At 36.0% G+C, this 16,856-nt stretch overlaps 1 protein-coding gene across 1 annotated transcript; it reads left to right on the forward strand.

Annotated features, from left to right (window-relative positions):
• Positions 1 to 923: 923 nt before the first annotated feature.
• C2H8orf88 (chromosome 2 C8orf88 homolog) lies at positions 924 to 15,694 on the forward strand. Its single transcript, XM_062568362.1, has 5 exons — positions 924 to 1,002; positions 1,845 to 1,915; positions 9,988 to 10,072; positions 12,714 to 12,820; positions 15,562 to 15,694. The coding sequence occupies exons 1-5, from the start codon at positions 924 to 926 to the stop codon at positions 15,598 to 15,600; spliced, it is 381 nt and encodes a 126-aa protein (XP_062424346.1). The 3' UTR covers positions 15,601 to 15,694.
• Positions 15,695 to 16,856: the final 1,162 nt, after the last annotated feature.

The raw sequence follows: 16,856 nt of genomic DNA on the forward strand, positions 1-16,856 counted from the left end.
AATCCAAAGACCAATTAAAGTGGTAAGTGATATACCGGATTCTATTTTAAATAGTGTATTTTTTCTCAATCCTGTTACATATCAGAATCAGATTATGTAGTTTCAACTCTCAAACTCATGATGATTTCCTTTGACTTTTACAGTTCTTCATCTGTGTTAAAAAGTCTCTTGGAGAAAACAGAATTTCAGTACTATTATTAATTAGTAGCCTTAGTTCTTGTTTCTGATGCTGTTTTTCTCTAAGAGTATTAGAAGTTCCTTTTAGCCGTGAAATACCTGATTCACAAAGGGTGTGGAGGAAGAAGAATGAAGTCAGGAGTTAAAACTGGCAGTTCAGTTACGACAGTGGGAGACTTTTCAGCCCAGCAGCACCGCAGCAGTTTTCAGTTTTTCTATTTCTTTAGCAGCAAATCTGACTGGGAAAGATGCAAAACTATTAATTTAACTAAAGTAGATATTAAAAAGCAACTATGCAACTATACGTAGATACATGCTGAGCTCTAATGCCGCTAGCAGATTGTAAGCAGTAGACTGTTAAACTTTTTATGAATTAAGCTAACTCTGTTAGAAAATACCTTAATTTTCATCACCTGCCCTGTCTTCTTTCTCCAGCCTTCCAGACATGCCTACTGAAAAAAATGTTTTTGAGAAGAAATTAGGGTGGCTTGAGTGGAACAAGAAATGATGGAAATGTCTGATTCTGTTTCTGTGTGACTTTCCCCCCCCCCCCCACAGCATAATCTCCTAAGAAGGCTCTTGTGTTAGGGCTCTCCCCCCCCCCCCCAAATATTTAACAGATAGTATATTCTGTTGTCAAATGCAACTAATGAATGATAAATTAGTCTTTTTATTTAATGTTCATATGTGAAGCTGAATGCTTTCTGTTGATTTTTTTTTTTTTTTTTTTAGTGTGACGCTTCAAAATGTTAGAGGAAACTAAAAAGCTGATTGGTAAATCCCTTCAGCCAGCACGACCTGTGCGTCATTTGTCTTCGCAAAATGGTGAGTATTGTGATTACGATGCAATTAATTTAGCCAAAACTTCAGTTACTTTTAAGGGAAGTAAAAAGAATGTGCCCTGTATATATGTGTGTGTGTGTATATATATGCATATGTGTATATGTATGTGTATATATGTGTTTATATGTAAAATCTTTTTCATTTTTTCATTCATCTTTACATCATCTCTGATTAAAATCTGAATTTAAACTACTTCAGGTCTATGCAGAATTCTTTTCAGTATTCTAGTTGGGTCACCTGAAATTCTGGCTTGCCTTAGGAAGCCGATTCAGTTATTTCTATTAATCTGGGACTTGGGTTAGTTGTTAGTTGACTCCTACTTTTGAAAACATAAGCAATTTAACAAATGGATTATTATTTAGGTTTTATGGTAGGTACAGTACACTGCACCATACCGTTCTTATTGTGTCTTGGTAACAGTTAAGAAAGGCCTTACAGGAGATTATGCAGCATTTGCATAATCAGGTGCTTTTTTGTGTTCATTTTGTTTTTAATCACTGTTTATGTCTTCTAGATACTGCAGAAGTATAGCTGTTATTGTTGTCATTATTAAGTTACAAGTTTTTGATAGCCAGAGAAACAATGATGGCAGCACTGGTGTGGGCAAAAATTAAGTAACACCACAAACTTGTATTAAGAACTCATGAAAGAAAAGCTCTAAATTACTGTAGGACCAATTTTCCATTTAAGATGTTAAAAGGTGTCAGGATCATCTCTTTGCAATCTGATTCCATTGCTGTTCTGGTGGCAAGCCAGACATCAAAAAATAAAGTCTATGCTGTTTTTTCTTAATATTTGCTTTTTTTTCCCCCTACCAGCATCAGTGATTGCTTTCAACTTTCAGACTGAATTGCCTAGCAACTCTGAAGTATGCTTGCAGAGTGAGGTTGGCTGGGTGAGTATTAAGTAAATACAATAAGAACAAGGATGGTAATGACTAAGCTGACAGAGGAGTGAATTTTAGAGTGCCATGAATTGGAAGTCAGCTAACCCCTTGTATTACCAGTGAAAAGTGTATGGTGTTTCCAGTTAGCAGTGTTCTTGAACTTGTATGTTACAAAACAGAGAAGTTTTAGGAATGTTAAAAAGAAGCTTAAGCTTCAAGCTGCCTTTTTTGATAAGTGTGCGCACCAGTAGCTGAAAAGTATATCTTGTGAGTTTTTTTTTTTAAAAGAGGGGGAGGGGAGAGAGAGAGTCATGAAACTCTGTGTGGCTTTTTCCAGTCTTCATTGAGTTTACGCTTTAGCTATTTACACATAAATATTCAGTCTTCGCTTACAATGTTTAGTGAGTAGTGTTAGGAGTGTGTGTGGGGGTTAAGCTTTGTTAACGTGGACACAAAATACTTTTGAGGCAGCAAACTTCACAAAACTAGATTTTTTAAAAACTTTTCCAGATATTTTAGGTGATTGTGTGTGTATGTGTATGGGTCTGTATGTTTGTATGTGCATGTGTGTGTATATATACACAATCACACACACACATATAAATAAAACATAAATTACATACATACATTATATAACATAAAATCACCAAAATGCCTCCGGTTACTCTTCAGTATGTCTGTATTCTGAAGCTCTGTTTTGTTCAGTATGCTGGAGCAGGCAGTACATGGGGCTTAGCATTCAAAAAACAGAAATGCTCTAGTATCAAGCCTTAGTGAACAAAATACTTGGTTGCATTGCCGTCTCTCTCTCAAACTTGAATTTAGTTACTGATGTTTATTGCAAATGGAAGTTTGTAGTGTTTCAGCTGGAATGCTTATTTTTTTTTTCTAATCTGAATTTGATTTTCTGTTGATACTGATTTGACTGTCCTTTGGATTTCAGTAAACAATGATTATTGTCAAGGCTCTGGTCATTTTCGTTCTCTTCGTCGTCTCTTTAGTAGTATGTGACTATATTCACATTATCTCTAACGTAAGGCGTTCAAAGCATATTGAAAGATTTTCATTATTAAAGGAGAACCTTCCCATTGAGAAGGCTTGCAGGGTCAGCTGTGCTGCTGTCATGTACCCAAGCAGACTGCAATGAGTGCTACAAATGCCTTTAGTTGGTAGGACTTCCCATAAGTGTAAATGATTTTGATCCCTTATATCAAACTTGATTTCAGAATTTGTAATTTGATCAAATGTGGTTTTCTGGTTTGGCTTGAATTTTAAATAGTTAAGGCCTAATAAGCTTGCAGATGAACAGTTAATTATTTGTACATACATTTTTGAGTGTGAAGGCTTGACTTCTGTTTCCACAGGTGTTGTTTTGTTTTTTTTTTTTTTTTTTTTTAAGTCTTGAGGATTTCTCTTTATACCTCTTCTTAACATTGGTGAACTTATCTTTTCAAGAAAATGATGTTAAAAATTGGAAGAGTGTAGCAGGGAGAAGTATTGTTGACAGTTATTTCCAGTTTGTAAGTATTTTAAAGATAGATTGATCAATAATCTTTACTTTCCCTTCACATACTCAGGTTTCTTTTATTTGTTTCTAGATCATCTGCTCTTTTTGTTTAACATGAACTAAATTCATTTACTTTTTTTATGGCTGAGGAAATGCGTCTTCATGTAATACTTAAGAATCCATATTTATAGTCTATTCTCAAAAAACAAAGTAAATATTTAATTCTTTTCTTGATAGGGTCTGTACCTGAGATCAATTGCTTTAGTTTCTTTGCAGTAGATCTGTGTAATTGTGCAAGTGTGCAGGTAGATTCACCTGCACATTACCTAAAAATGCTCCTATATATTTTTAAATATTCTTTTTACAGTATTTCATGACTGTTTGGGGATTTTTTTTTTTTAATCAGTAACAAACAGCAGTGGTAAAGTATGGTGGGATAATGTTGCCAACAGCAAAAAGGAACTAACCCTATGTGTATAGATGGGTAATCTGCTGTTGCCTTTCCTTGCACGCACACCTTGAAGAGGAAAGTGAGCTACTCCATCTTGTTGTGGCATGACTATTCCACAACCAAGTTTGGCTAGCTTCCTTGGTCAAACTTTTCAGACTGAAAAGAGAGGGGGAAAAAAAAGTATTTATAGAAATTTTAGGACAAGTATCAAATATCTGTTTCTTCATCTTTCTAATGTATCAGTCTAATAATCCTGTAGGTCTTCATTTATTGTATGAAGCTTACAGAACACTATTTTTACCTTTAACTATTAAAAAAAAAAAAAAAAAAGGGAGGGAAGGATTAGATGAGTAGAGCTGTCAGCAGCCTGTCCTACCAGCTGTAAGATGATGACTACTGCAACGTATTTATTTTAACTAACATGTAAGGAAATACAATTTAGGAGAACAAAGTCTGTATTTCTTTTTGGAATAGTCCTGTAGGCAGCAATGCTGTAATACTCTGAATTTCATCAGTACTTGGCTATAGGTGGCTACATACTGCATTTCTTTGATGTTAGTATAGCTGTATTCTTTTTTAAACTTTTCTTTGGTGTACGATAGTGAGACTTTTTAATGTTCTCACTGTCAGGTGTTTCATGAATACTTCCAAATATCAGCTGATTTGTACACTGTGAACTTGTCTGTTTTAGTTGATTGATGACATTGGCCAAGAGGTGTGCATAGCAACTTCACAGAGTGTTTTTCTAACCAGGAACATTAGTAGCTACTTTTAAAGAATGTCAGTGATTATTTGAGAAAGTTGTACGTTGTTATCTGTTTACTCTTTGTTCCCTGACATGGTGGAATACAGTTGCCATTCATAGGAAGAAAAAAACATGTATTTTACTTCAAGAATCTGTCTGTCAAAATGGTAATCATATTTCAGATGTTCTAAATCATATCACCTCTTTTGGTAGGACCGTAATGGTGCTTTGTATATACAATCGTAAATCTTCAGTTGTCCTGTTCCTCTTTCTTCCCTCTGCAATACATTTTTCTTCTACAGAAGATAAATGAGAACAATACTAAGCACGCTAGAAGGTGAAAAAGAGGAATAGTCATTGACATAACACTTAATACCACTAAAATAAAATTGGCATGTTACAGCTTTATATCTGTCAGGGTCTCATGTGGTGATGATATATTGAAGATCAAAGAGAGAATAAATATTGAAGTTGATATAGGTTAGGATACAGGAAATGCAAGTTGCTTTTTGGAAAACTAGTGAATAAAGATTTTTAAAATTAAAACAGATTGTATATGCCACTAACTTATAAGTAATTCTTTTTTTAAAAAAAAAAATTTTTATAAAAACAACAAAAATAAAAGCCCCAACCAACCAATCCAAACCTGATACAAACTCTGAATTTCCATTTCTCTGGCTCTTCAGTTTTGAGATGCATTTCCTGTGTCTTAATCTATTTTTCAACAGGAGTTCAAGTGCCAGCAAAATTGCACTGAATGAGATGAGTAACTCAGAATCATGGAACTAACAAAACAGTGGCAGGTATGTTGTGAACTAACTTCTGAATTTTGTTTCATACTCGCTCATAGTAGACACTGGAACTTCTATCATTTAATTGATCCTGTAGAAGTAGCAGTAGACTATTCATTAGCACATTTTGAGCTGAGCAACACAATGTAAAAGCTATTTTAGCAAAGAAAATAGATAATACTATTCTGTGAAGTAATAAGCTGTATTGTGTATGAAAGACAGATGCATCAAAACATTTACTTGTCTGTCAGTTGGCACTTCTTAATATAGCTGATCTTAACTATGCAGTAATTCATTCTGTACATCTTGTGTTGAATGAGAAAAATGAACTTGACTTACACATGCACATACTGACCTGTACTGGCAATTACAAGCAAGTTACTAAGAATGTGGATTTTAGGATGGAAGGATGACATTCTTTGCAGCTGATATATGTGGAAATTTGTGTGTCATTAAAAATTCCATTCCTGCTTTGGACATGAGTTGTCTTTACAGTAGTCTGGGAAGTGGAACCGAAACTATAGCAAGTATGAATTTAGTGAAAGCTGTCACTAACTTAAATACTGCATTCAGCCCAGTGTATGAAGAGCAAACATACTTGCCTATAAACAGGCTGTCATAGAGGAGTAAGATACTGAGCTTTAGATTTTCGGTAATAGTTTTCTGTTAATAAGTTCCTAAGTAATAAAAGGCATCTGGCTTTCTGCAGTGGACTAACAGCATCTCTGTAGGAAGTTGCTATGGGTCATGTAAGAGCATGTGAATAAAGTAGGTTTGTATATCTGATGGTGAACTTCTGTGTACTTCTTGGTTGCAAAGATTGCTTAAGTGAGCCCTACCTCTTTCACTCCTCTCCTGCCATCTTAGGATGTTTGTTACCTCTGCTGTGTCCTCTCTAGCTATAAAAGTTTGTGGGACATTACTATAATTGAATCACTATCACTAAAACAGATTAAAACATGAGCTTAGAACAACAAGCCCAGTAATGGGAAAGGGGTTGTCTCTTAGGCAAAGAGAAAGGAATATGGATGAGATATGTCTGTGCATAACTGACCAAGAGCTGATTGTGTAGAATCATCAGAAATGTAATTTTACAGGTCTTCATAAGGAGATTGTTGTTTAGTACCCTAAGTGCTCAAGGTATTATGTTTTAAGGATATAAACATCAACTAAATATCTTTATTAGAAAGATGTTATAAGTATGGGAATGACCTGGTGAAGATGAATAGCAACAGATATTACAGAGCCTTCTAGTACAAGGCAATTATTGAGAACCTCACCAAGTTTTTAAAGCAGTAAAGGAATTGAAGAAGAATTTAGTAACAAAGTTCTCCAAGTGGCTTTACCTTAGGATATCTAGATATGCACAGATAAAGCATCTAAGACTTCTGCAAGGAGAAAGAAGTATCCTTACGGCACTTCAGAGAGAGTGCAGGAGAGCTGCGATGTGTTAAATTTAACACTGAGAAAGAACCAGTAAATCGTAGCAAGTTCTTAGACTGTAGTTCTAGACTATAGTCTAAATTACAGTCTAAAATAGTCTATATTTTGGAGGAGGCAGAAAAGATTTGCTTATAATAAAGAGCATAGCGATAGCAGTCGTATCTGAAATGTTAGCCGCGGTTCCAGTCACTCTCTTAGCACTGGAGGACCTTTATTCACAGGAAATAAATAATCTTTCTGCTTAGGGTGCATTAGGAAGTGTATTGCCAGCAGGTCAAGGGGGGTGATCCTGCTGCTCTACTCAGCCCTGGTGAGGCCACATCTCAAGTACTGTGTCGAGTACAGGGGAGACATGGAGCTGCTGGAGAGGGTCCAGTGTAAGGCTACCAAGATGATCAGAGGGCTGGAGCATTTGCCCTGTGAGGAACAGCTGTGAGAGTTAGACCTGTCTAGCCGGGAGAGGAGAAGACTGAGAGGGGATCTTATCAATGTCTACAAGTACCTGAAGGGAGGGTGTCAAGGGGATGGGGCTAAACTCTTTTCAGTAGTGCCATGTGACAGGACAAGAGGCAATGGGCAGAAACTGAACCACAGGAAGTTTCACCTGAATGTGAGGGGGAGTTTCTTCCCTGTGACAGTGACAGAGCACTGGAACAGGTTGCCCAGAGAGGTTGTGGAGTCTCCTCCTCTGGAGATCTTCAAGACCCACCTGGATGCAACCCTGTCTAACATGCTCTAGGTGACCCTTCTTGAACAGGGAGTTTGGACTAGATGATCTCCAGAGGTCTCTTCCAACCTTACTGATTCTGTGATCCTTTGCCAGGAGTAAGAGAGTCAAACTACGGTAGGTGGCTGGGTTCTAGTATGCCCGCATTTTTTTACCTGGGACCCTATAGTCTGCTTTTCGAGGAGTCCAGAACAAATAGTTATGAACAAGTTGATTTAAATCTAACAACAATTAAACTGGTTTTCAATGAGGTATATCTCCTATGGAAAATTTCCAGGAGTTCATGAGTCAAAAGGCACATGGTAATATAGAAATCCGAGCCTTCTCTACAGGTGGTACTTACAAAAAAATACTAGCTGTGGAAGTATTTTTCCCTTGGTTAGTTTTGTCAGCCAAATTGGAGTTCAGTGAGTGTAAGTTCCCAAGCATGCAGATTGGGGTTCTACTGGATTTTGCACAGTGACTAGTTTAAAGCAAGCAAAATCCTTAATTCCTACTCTTCGATGATATGAATTTTCCAGAGAAAATATCAGAGTATTGGATCAACTACCTCAGATCTATTGTAGACTTCACTTGAAAAGTTTCCATCAGTCAGTATCAGTTTTAATTTACAAGCAGTTAACCACCATTTAAAAGTGTTGTTGAGCTTCAGAAATACCTGTCCAGTTCTAGCACAACTTCTTTTGTAAGAGGATTTCAGACTCGAAAATGCAGTAGCCCTGTGGACAGTGATACTCCAATGTTGAATTTTGGATTAAAACCAAGCCTACCAGAGCTCTTGACATCAAGCAATTGAAAGGATGGTGTAATGGGAGGTGGTGCAGGAAAAAATGCAAGTGTTGTGATATTGCCTGACTTACTACACTTAAATTCTACATTGTTGTGTGTGCCTCTTTCTCATGGGCTTGAAAAGTGTCAATACTGTCTTCTTCCTAGTCCCTACTGTGAAAGAGCCTTTGAATAGCTAAGATTTATGAAGACTAGTCAAACATCATAAAGGAGTTAGAATTAGCAGTGTGACTTACCGTTAATTTAATCATCAGAAATCTCAAGATGGTTTGGGGGTTTTCTTCTTTTTTTTTTTTTTTTTTTTTTTTCTTCCTCCAGAAACTTTAAACAAATCAAGATAACTAAATTTCAGCCACAAAGAATAGAAGTAGGAGTGAGATGAGAAATATGCTATAAATGTTCCACAGTTTCTCAATTCCTATTCTCTGACTGCATCATGCTCAGCATACTAGTAAAGCTACCTCAGCTAGGGTTGTCGGTTGTCTTTGTTCAGGAAATAGGATCTTTTCTACATTTGACAGTTTCAGTTGTCTGAGAGAAGATGAAAGAGTCATTGATTGTCTATTTGAGGATGCATAGCCAGTGTGATGAAGTATAAGACATACAACCTGTTAAGTATTAAAGACTTTTTTTAAAAAACAAACAAAAAAAAACCCTTCGCTTTCCAGACTCTTTGCTCCCACCAGCCCCATTCCCCATGTGTCTCAGAATGAGGTTAAAATTCCTCAGCCAGACCTGCAGAGCCTTTCCTTTCAGGAGCCAAGATAAACTGCTGAGGGGAAAGCTGCTTCCCTCCTTTCCAAAACACTCATTTCAAGGTTTTTATAGGGCCTATAAGGAGCCCAACTGCAGATGCTGGGTCTTGATACCTCTGCAACTTTTTGCTTTGTTGAATCCAAGTCTCTCTCCTGTTCTTAACAGAAGTCTGTGTGTGTGTACAATTATTATTGTTCACCAGTATAACTGTTTCTAGCTGTGTTTTGGCGTAAAAATGAAAAGGGGGAGGGTAACTGTACTTCTCTTTTTAAAAGTAGCAACAGCACTGTAAAAAATCCATCTAAAAGATTAGTGTCTAAAACGTGATCATTCCTTCTAATACTTGGCTTGTGCTGCTTTGTAGATAGTTGAGTTGTTGCCTTGTTATGCATAATCAGTAGTAACAAAATTTTTTACATGATCAGATTAAATCTTTCAGGCATTTTACATCACCTATATAAATATTTTTTCAGTTGTTCTTTTGTGTATATGGGCAGGGCCTTCATCTTCTAAGTTAGAGATGCATCAACTACTATACATAGCTACCATTTTGACCATCAATATTTTGACTTGTGCAAGTCTGTTTCTTTTCAGATTGTTCTTGTAGGGTAAGGAAGGTAGTGATTTAACTTAAAAAGAGCAGAAAAAATACCAAATTGTGTGCAAGAAGGGTAAGTTTCCTGTTATCTTGGTGGCTTTGAAAACAAAATTGACTGTTGAAGCTCTGCTAATAGCGGTTATTTAAAAAACAAGCATACAAACAAAACCCTCAGAAATATATCTCATTGTTTAAAGGAAATTGCAAGTTTCATCACTTAATTTTGTGAAATATATAAAATACTGTTTAAATAATATTTTTCTCCTTGTTTTAGTGGTCCGAAATGACTGGAATGAAGATCTTAACTCAAACTGTGATACCCAGTCAACCAAAACCGAATGAACTAGAAGTAAAGAAAGGTAACATGTTGCATGCGGATCTATGTCAGAATTGTATCTTCTGGTGGAAGATGGTTGACATGGGGACTACTGTTTTTTTTTTTTTTTTTTTTTTCCTCCTAATTAGCCCTTGTTTTTAGAAGTTGCAACCTTCTAAACCATAGTTTGTGAGGGAAATGAAACCACTGTGGTCTTCCCCCTCTCCCCCCAAATTAACATTGCAGAGTAAGTGTAAAATTTGGCCTTAACTGAGGTGGGAAACGTCCACTGGTAACATTGTTTTTGTGTAAGGATGTGTTTGGGCAGTGTTTTTTGTGTACTTGTCTTGTAGTGGTAGAACTCAAGAATGAGCGCTTCCTTCATACAATCCTACTTCTGTATACATATGCATGTTGCTTCTGTGTGTGGGAATACAGGTCTGAGTTGCATCCTCTAGTCCATTCTAAGTCAATCCTTTACTTTAGTTACAGCATACTTGCAGGACAGTTGTTCTTGTGCCAGCATTGTTTATAAGGTTTGTTCCTCGTGTTTTTTGACATGGATCACTTACAGGGATCGTTTCTGTAGTGCTCATAATTCAGTCATAAAGTACAATCATATTTTCTGTCATTCTTTGATAGGTTAAATCAACCGAACTTTTACTAATTTTTTCATTAATGTACGTTCTCAGTTTCCAAAATTATTTTAAAATCCTTCTCTGCATCAATTCCTGCCTAGTTCTTCATCCTTAACTGTGTCATAGGAACTGTGACAGTACTCCAGATTAGTTGATTTGTTCATTCAGAGATAGGTTTTTTTATGAATTTATTCCTGTAATCAGGCATCTGAGATACTTTTCTGTAATCTGCAATCAATTTCTGGAGATAGTTTGTTTTGTTGCTCTTACCACCTAAGAATCGAAAGAATTCTGTTAAATTTTATTTGAGACTTCCTTATTTTTCCTCAGCCTGAGAGGTTACCATCCCCAGGTTTTTGAGGATGCTATCGTCTTATGCTGTCATTCATTACTGACTTGGAAGGTGAGTCTTTTTTTGTATTCCCTTTTTAGGGTCGGGTTCCTGCCTCTTGTTCTTGATCCCGGTGGACAGACCACCTTCTCTGGCTGCAGTTTGTGGCAGGCTTGTCAATTTCTGTCTCTGTTGGTGATGGCTTTCTGATCCTTTCTCATCTACTCTGCTTTTGCTGTGTAGAACCTGTTCTGTTCTACAAAATCTGAATTTGCTTTTCCTCGTCAGGTTCTGATCTCTTGTATTAGTTACCACTTTGGACCTTCTGTCATGCTTAACTGCTTTGTGACGCCTTCCTGAGTCTCCTCTACGTTTGTCGATAGGGCAGACTTGTTCCTATGCATGCTTTCAAAGGTTTTCTGCTTGTTTGCTAATTATTGTAGTTGTTTGTTTCACAGTAAAACAACTTCAGAGGTCCTTGTTCAGCTGCTGCCTATAAATCATAATCTCTTTTCCTCTTTTGTCATATTGTGAAATTTCCTTTCAAACTTCATTTTATCTGCAGCTGTACTTCTCATGCTAGCTAATAATCTCCATTTGATGTCAATTCAGTGGTGATATACGTATGCCTCCAATTACACGTATTCTGCCGTTTTTCTTAAAGGCTTTCTGTTGCTACCTTAGTTATATCTTTGCATTTTGTTTCTGCTGTTCACATTTCATGGAACAAGGGGAAAACCACCAATCCATGATTTCTCATATTTACTCACTTTCTTTAAACTATTGTTAAGGTTAACTATTTCCCTCACTTAGGTTCAGCAATTATTGCAATCACTTGTGGTCAAAGGCAGGAAAAATCCCACTCATACTTGATTTCAAGGCCTTGCCTATCAACAGAATACAGCTAAGAAGGAAACAAGTAACTAAATTACAGTTCGTAAAGAAATAAGGTTTGTCCCTTCTTGCCCCATTCATTTCTTCTTGCATCTGCATGTGTTTTTGTTTTGATCTGGTTTGGGGGGGAGGTGTGGGATGTGTGTGTGTTGTTTTGTTTTGTTTTTGTTCTTCTTTTTAGCATATCTGATCCTGTATTGAGTGGATATGTTATATTTGAGGCTAGAGTAGAAGAGATAGATGTTCTGACATGCACATTCCAAGCATAGACCTCAACTTTTGTTAAATCCATGTAAAACCTTTCAAGTTAGTTCATTGGTATTAGTGTTTGCCAGTTTATGTGTAACAGACTTGATTATTTTTAGTGATTGGAAGACATCAACAGCACCAAGAAAAGAGACTCAATTTGTGTTCATATTACCTTTCCCATAAACATATGCCACCTTGATGGTGTGAATTATTACTAATTCAGAGGGAATTCCTTTTAGGATTTCAAGACCAGTTTGTGATGTTTCTGTTTATTAGAGCAAGGTGCAGGGAGTCTATGTGTGGTATAAGGTGGGATTCACTTTTGGTTGTGTTCATTTGTATTAAAACAACAAAACTCTTTTAGTTTAGAATAGTCCTGCATATTTGCTGAGCTAGTTTTATAGAATAAAATTAAAATATGTAATTTACTGCATGTACCCTGTTTGAAGCTGACATGAATACCTGCTGTTTTCATATGCAGTTCTACCCTGTTATAAGAAATCAAATCTCTTATTTCTGGCTTGAGTGCTTTAAGCATTTATGTTGAAATAACTGATTTTATGTATTTGCAGAAAGAATCAAATATAGCAGAGACTTCCTTTTAAAGCTTTCAAGTGTTTCACTCTCTCAAGAGAAGCCAAAGTTTCTTCCTGATCATCCAATTGTACTTGAAAAACCAGTGAGTGAATTTTACATATGAAATTACATTGTGAAAGTGATCATGGAGGTTTTGACTACACATTTGATAAGAAAAATATTTCTTCAAACCAGTCTGCCAAGTTGATATAACCTTGAAAAGACTTACTGTGTAGTTGTAGCTCTGTTGCTGTTGTACATAGCTTCCCCAAGCATTATTTGGGATTTTACTGTGGTAAAGAATTACACAAAGGAAAAAGGGTGTTTTTCTTTGTTGTCAAGAAAAAAGAGTTATGTGTTCCCAAGTCTAGGATCTGTATGAAATGACAGTATGTTGTTTACTTTAAAGGAACAGAGCTGGAGTTAACATAGAATGTCAAATCTACAATCTTGATAAATTTCAGGTTTAGTAAAAGCTTAATCCCAGTGTATTGTGGTTTGTTTTGTATTTTACTTTATTAGTTGCCTGTGGTTAGTGTCCACTGTAAAGGACATGTTAATGCAATTTAGCGTTACTGTTGTCTGTAGTCAGTGTTTCTGCAAAATGCATTTCTGTATTTGTTGGGGAGAAATGAATGATGATTTTGCTGGAAGTCTAGGAGTGGTACCTTAAACATGGAGGCGAAATAATCTGAAAATACTTTATGTGCTAGGAAGAAAATTATTATAGTTCATAGGTCACATATGGGGAATCATTCCAGGGTATAAATGTTACAGTATCAGATCGGGCTTTATACTAGCCTGCTTTTGAGGTCATGGTATATTCCTTCTAGAAATAGCATCTCTATCAAGACAAGTATTTCCAAATGAGTACTGTGTTAGCTGCAATTTGAGGCAGTTTTTCTAAATGCATTTTATATTGTGTTCAATTAATCTGGATAAAAAACTATTTTGCTACAATTTGAGTTAAGGAAGCAGTCTGAGGATTGAATTCCTTGTTAGAATTCCTGTTGTCATACTCTGAAACAAAATTTTTATTCAGGGGACATGTGTATGCTACCCAACCAGTCATTTCCTAGAGAAAGCATTGAAAAAAAACCTTGAGATGTTAAGTTATTCTATATGGGAATCCAGCTAAAAGACTCTGTAAATAGAATAGAAGCTGAATCTGGTCCTAGGAATTTCTTAAGCTTGACTTGACCTGGCAACTGATACCTGCTGCTTTCAGGGCTCATGCATTAGTATGAAAATATATTTGGTGAATTTCAAGAGGAGTGATAAACATGTTTTGAAATGGTGGTGGGGGGGAACCCAGTAACTGCAGACACTTCATAGGATAGACAAAGACAATAACTTCCTTTTCTGAGATAACTGTCTCTCTTGAAAAGGCTGATGGTGAGATTTTAATTAAATACAGAACACATGAGTCAACATAAAGAAGGTACTTTTGTTCAGAATGCAGAACTTATCAGTGTACAAGTCGTCTTAAAACACTGGCACTGAATAAGCAAATTCTCTATCCAGCAGAGAGCCAAACGAGAATAGTTGTTCGAGCATAATGCCCTGTAAAAAGTTGTAGCCTGTTACTGTTCTGTTCTTAATTCTTAAAATACATAGACAGAAGGAAAAGCATTTCGTAATTCTTGATGATGCAACCTGATAATGTACCTAGAATCAAACAAGAAAAAGCAAAGTAGGTTCAAAACTAATTTCACTGGAGAAGGTAATGACTTCAGGCTCCTTCTGGGGCAATGCACAGACATCAGAATGCTGCAGCAGTCTACTATTGTGATGCCTTGGTATTGAGATCAAATGTCCAGAGTTTGAGTATTCTTCAGTGAAATAGAGAACATAACTAATAGCAGAAAGCCTGTAGGACAATTACATAGCTTTAGTTTTGGTTCAAGCACAGTTTTTGAGGTCTTGCCCATTGTGGGAGTGTATATGAATGAATATTACTATTGTAAGATTTTTCAATATAACTGTTGAGGTGGGTTTCCTTGCTTATGACATCCTGGTAAGTGTTCTACAGAAGATGCTCTCTGGTAGAGTACTGCTAAATTGCTAGTGGAATGTTTGTATCCAGATTATATCCTTATTCAGGATTTTTCATGGAGTATGCAAAAGAACTTAATTCACTTACCTGAACAAGTGTTAAGTGGTCATCTATTATTTCATTTTCCACCCTCTTTCCTCTGCACTTTAGTTTCTTTCATGATGTAGATCCTATAGTTATACCAGAAAATTCCAGAGTTACCTGATCCTGTGCCACCCACACATACAAGCCAGAGGAGTCAATGAGATGCACCTATAATAAATGGTGCTTAAAAAACACATCAAAAAAACCCGCTCTCAGTGTCTAATGGGAAGCATGCAAACTTGCAGTGATGTTGTATTTCAGGAATAGGTGGTTGTTACCAATTTGCTGAGTGGATTATTAAAAAAAGTTCTTTTCTGTTTTTAAGAATTCCCTAGTACCAAAGTTTTGAAGTGAATAATAAAATTTTTATGCCCATCCATTGCTGAAAACCGTATTTTCAGATGGAGAAAGCTTCTAGGAGTAATAAGTGCTTTTAACATGAGAGAAGTTGTTACAGTTAGTGACCTGTGGGTTGCATTTGTCCCATATGATGTTGTCTTTTAGGGGGGGAGATATGGGGAGTAGCTCAGCATTTGTACTAAGCTGTTGCTGTTGTGCTCACTCAGTGTGTTCACTAACTGTTTGGATTAATCTGAAATACATCAAATCACTAAATTTACATGGAGTTTTATAAGGAGATGTGTGGAAACTTTGTTTAAATGACCGTATAACTGAAGTGATTTGAGGGTTTGTTTATCTTGCAGGAGAACAGCAACAATTTCATTGATTTATGCAAGAAGTGATAGGTTGTTTGGAAGATGAGTGATCCATCAGTGAAGGACCTACACATGAAACATTTTTACAGAAGATTTTTGAAGGTACTTGAATGCCTACAGATGAACATACAACTTCACGAAATCTACGGAAATGCCTATTTCTATCTGTAATAGCCTGAATGTTTTGAAAGTCAAAGCTTTAATTTGTAATCTCTGAGATAGTAATGCAATTATAGTAAAAGTAAATAATTTTACTCTTTTCTGTGACAGACTTTTCCTTGAATCAGCTGTGTTATCTAAACATATAGTTTGTTTGCCTGTAAACTTTAAACCAGTACTTGAATTAACTTTTTGCTTATTCCTTCTCTCTTCCGTGGCAGTAATAATGGAACAATAACTACCAACTCTAAGGTGTACATACATACTTCTTCAGCTTAATTTTTTGGAGGGTCAAAACTGCAATTGTTTTTTCTCTTCATTTGATAACTCCCTGTTGACACAAGAGATGCCTTAATCTTCTGTGCATACATACCTTTTTTCAAGCTATGAAATATCATCTTATTAACAATTTCTCTAAAACTAAAAAATCCTTCCTTGCTGGTCAATGCAACAGAACTGTCAAGTGCTGCAGTTCTTAAAATTCTTCATAAATAATGTCTGGTGTTTTTGATTTCTACAAAGTAGAAATAATGAGAAATATTCCAGAACGAGACAATACTTAATCACTTGTCTCATATGAGGCAAGTTCATATCAATATGAACTTCTTAGTGGGTGGTGTAACTTTTTTCTTGAAATAGAATAGTGTCAGAAAGAAAAGTGGAGAGCAGTAGATTAATGTGTGTTTTCTGTAAACATTTTTTCAGTTGATAAGCTTCAGTAATAGTTATTTTATATAAATACAATTATTTTCAAAATTGTATGCATTCAGACTTGCCATAACATGCTTTTGATGCCAAAAGAACTCTCTTTTAACCTTTCTAGCAAATGATAATGGAAACTAAATTGGAGTATATTGGATGGGATTGCAGTAGCACTAAAAACTTGCAGGTTACACTTGATAAATTGTGTTCCCCCTCCTCTGAAACTGCAAATAACCTTTCCTACAGATTCTTTTCCTTTTATATTTAGAAACAGTTGACAATCGCTTTAAGTCCTGTCAGTGTGAGTTGAGATTATCTTAACAAATGTATTTTATTTGTGTAGTGTCTACAAGTAATGTTACAAAGAACTGAAATCTGCTCAGATTTTTATCACTATGAATGTTTTAGAGTAAATAATATGG

Source organism: Rhea pennata, chromosome 2 (assembly GCF_028389875.1).
Source record: "Rhea pennata isolate bPtePen1 chromosome 2, bPtePen1.pri, whole genome shotgun sequence".
NCBI classification, from domain to species: domain Eukaryota; kingdom Metazoa; phylum Chordata; class Aves; order Rheiformes; family Rheidae; genus Rhea; species Rhea pennata.

Bases quoted from the DNA above. Each gene is read 5' to 3' on its own strand.
- C2H8orf88 (XM_062568362.1), top strand. From the start codon at position 924: ATGTTAGAGGAAACTAAAAAGCTGATTGGTAAATCCCTTCAGCCAGCA. The intron at 1,003-1,844 runs GTGAGTATTGTG...TACCAGCATCAG, and splicing joins TCATTTGTCTTCGCAAAATG to TGATTGCTTTCAACTTTCAG. The intron at 1,916-9,987 runs GTGAGTATTAAG...TCCTTGTTTTAG, and splicing joins TGCAGAGTGAGGTTGGCTGG to TGGTCCGAAATGACTGGAAT.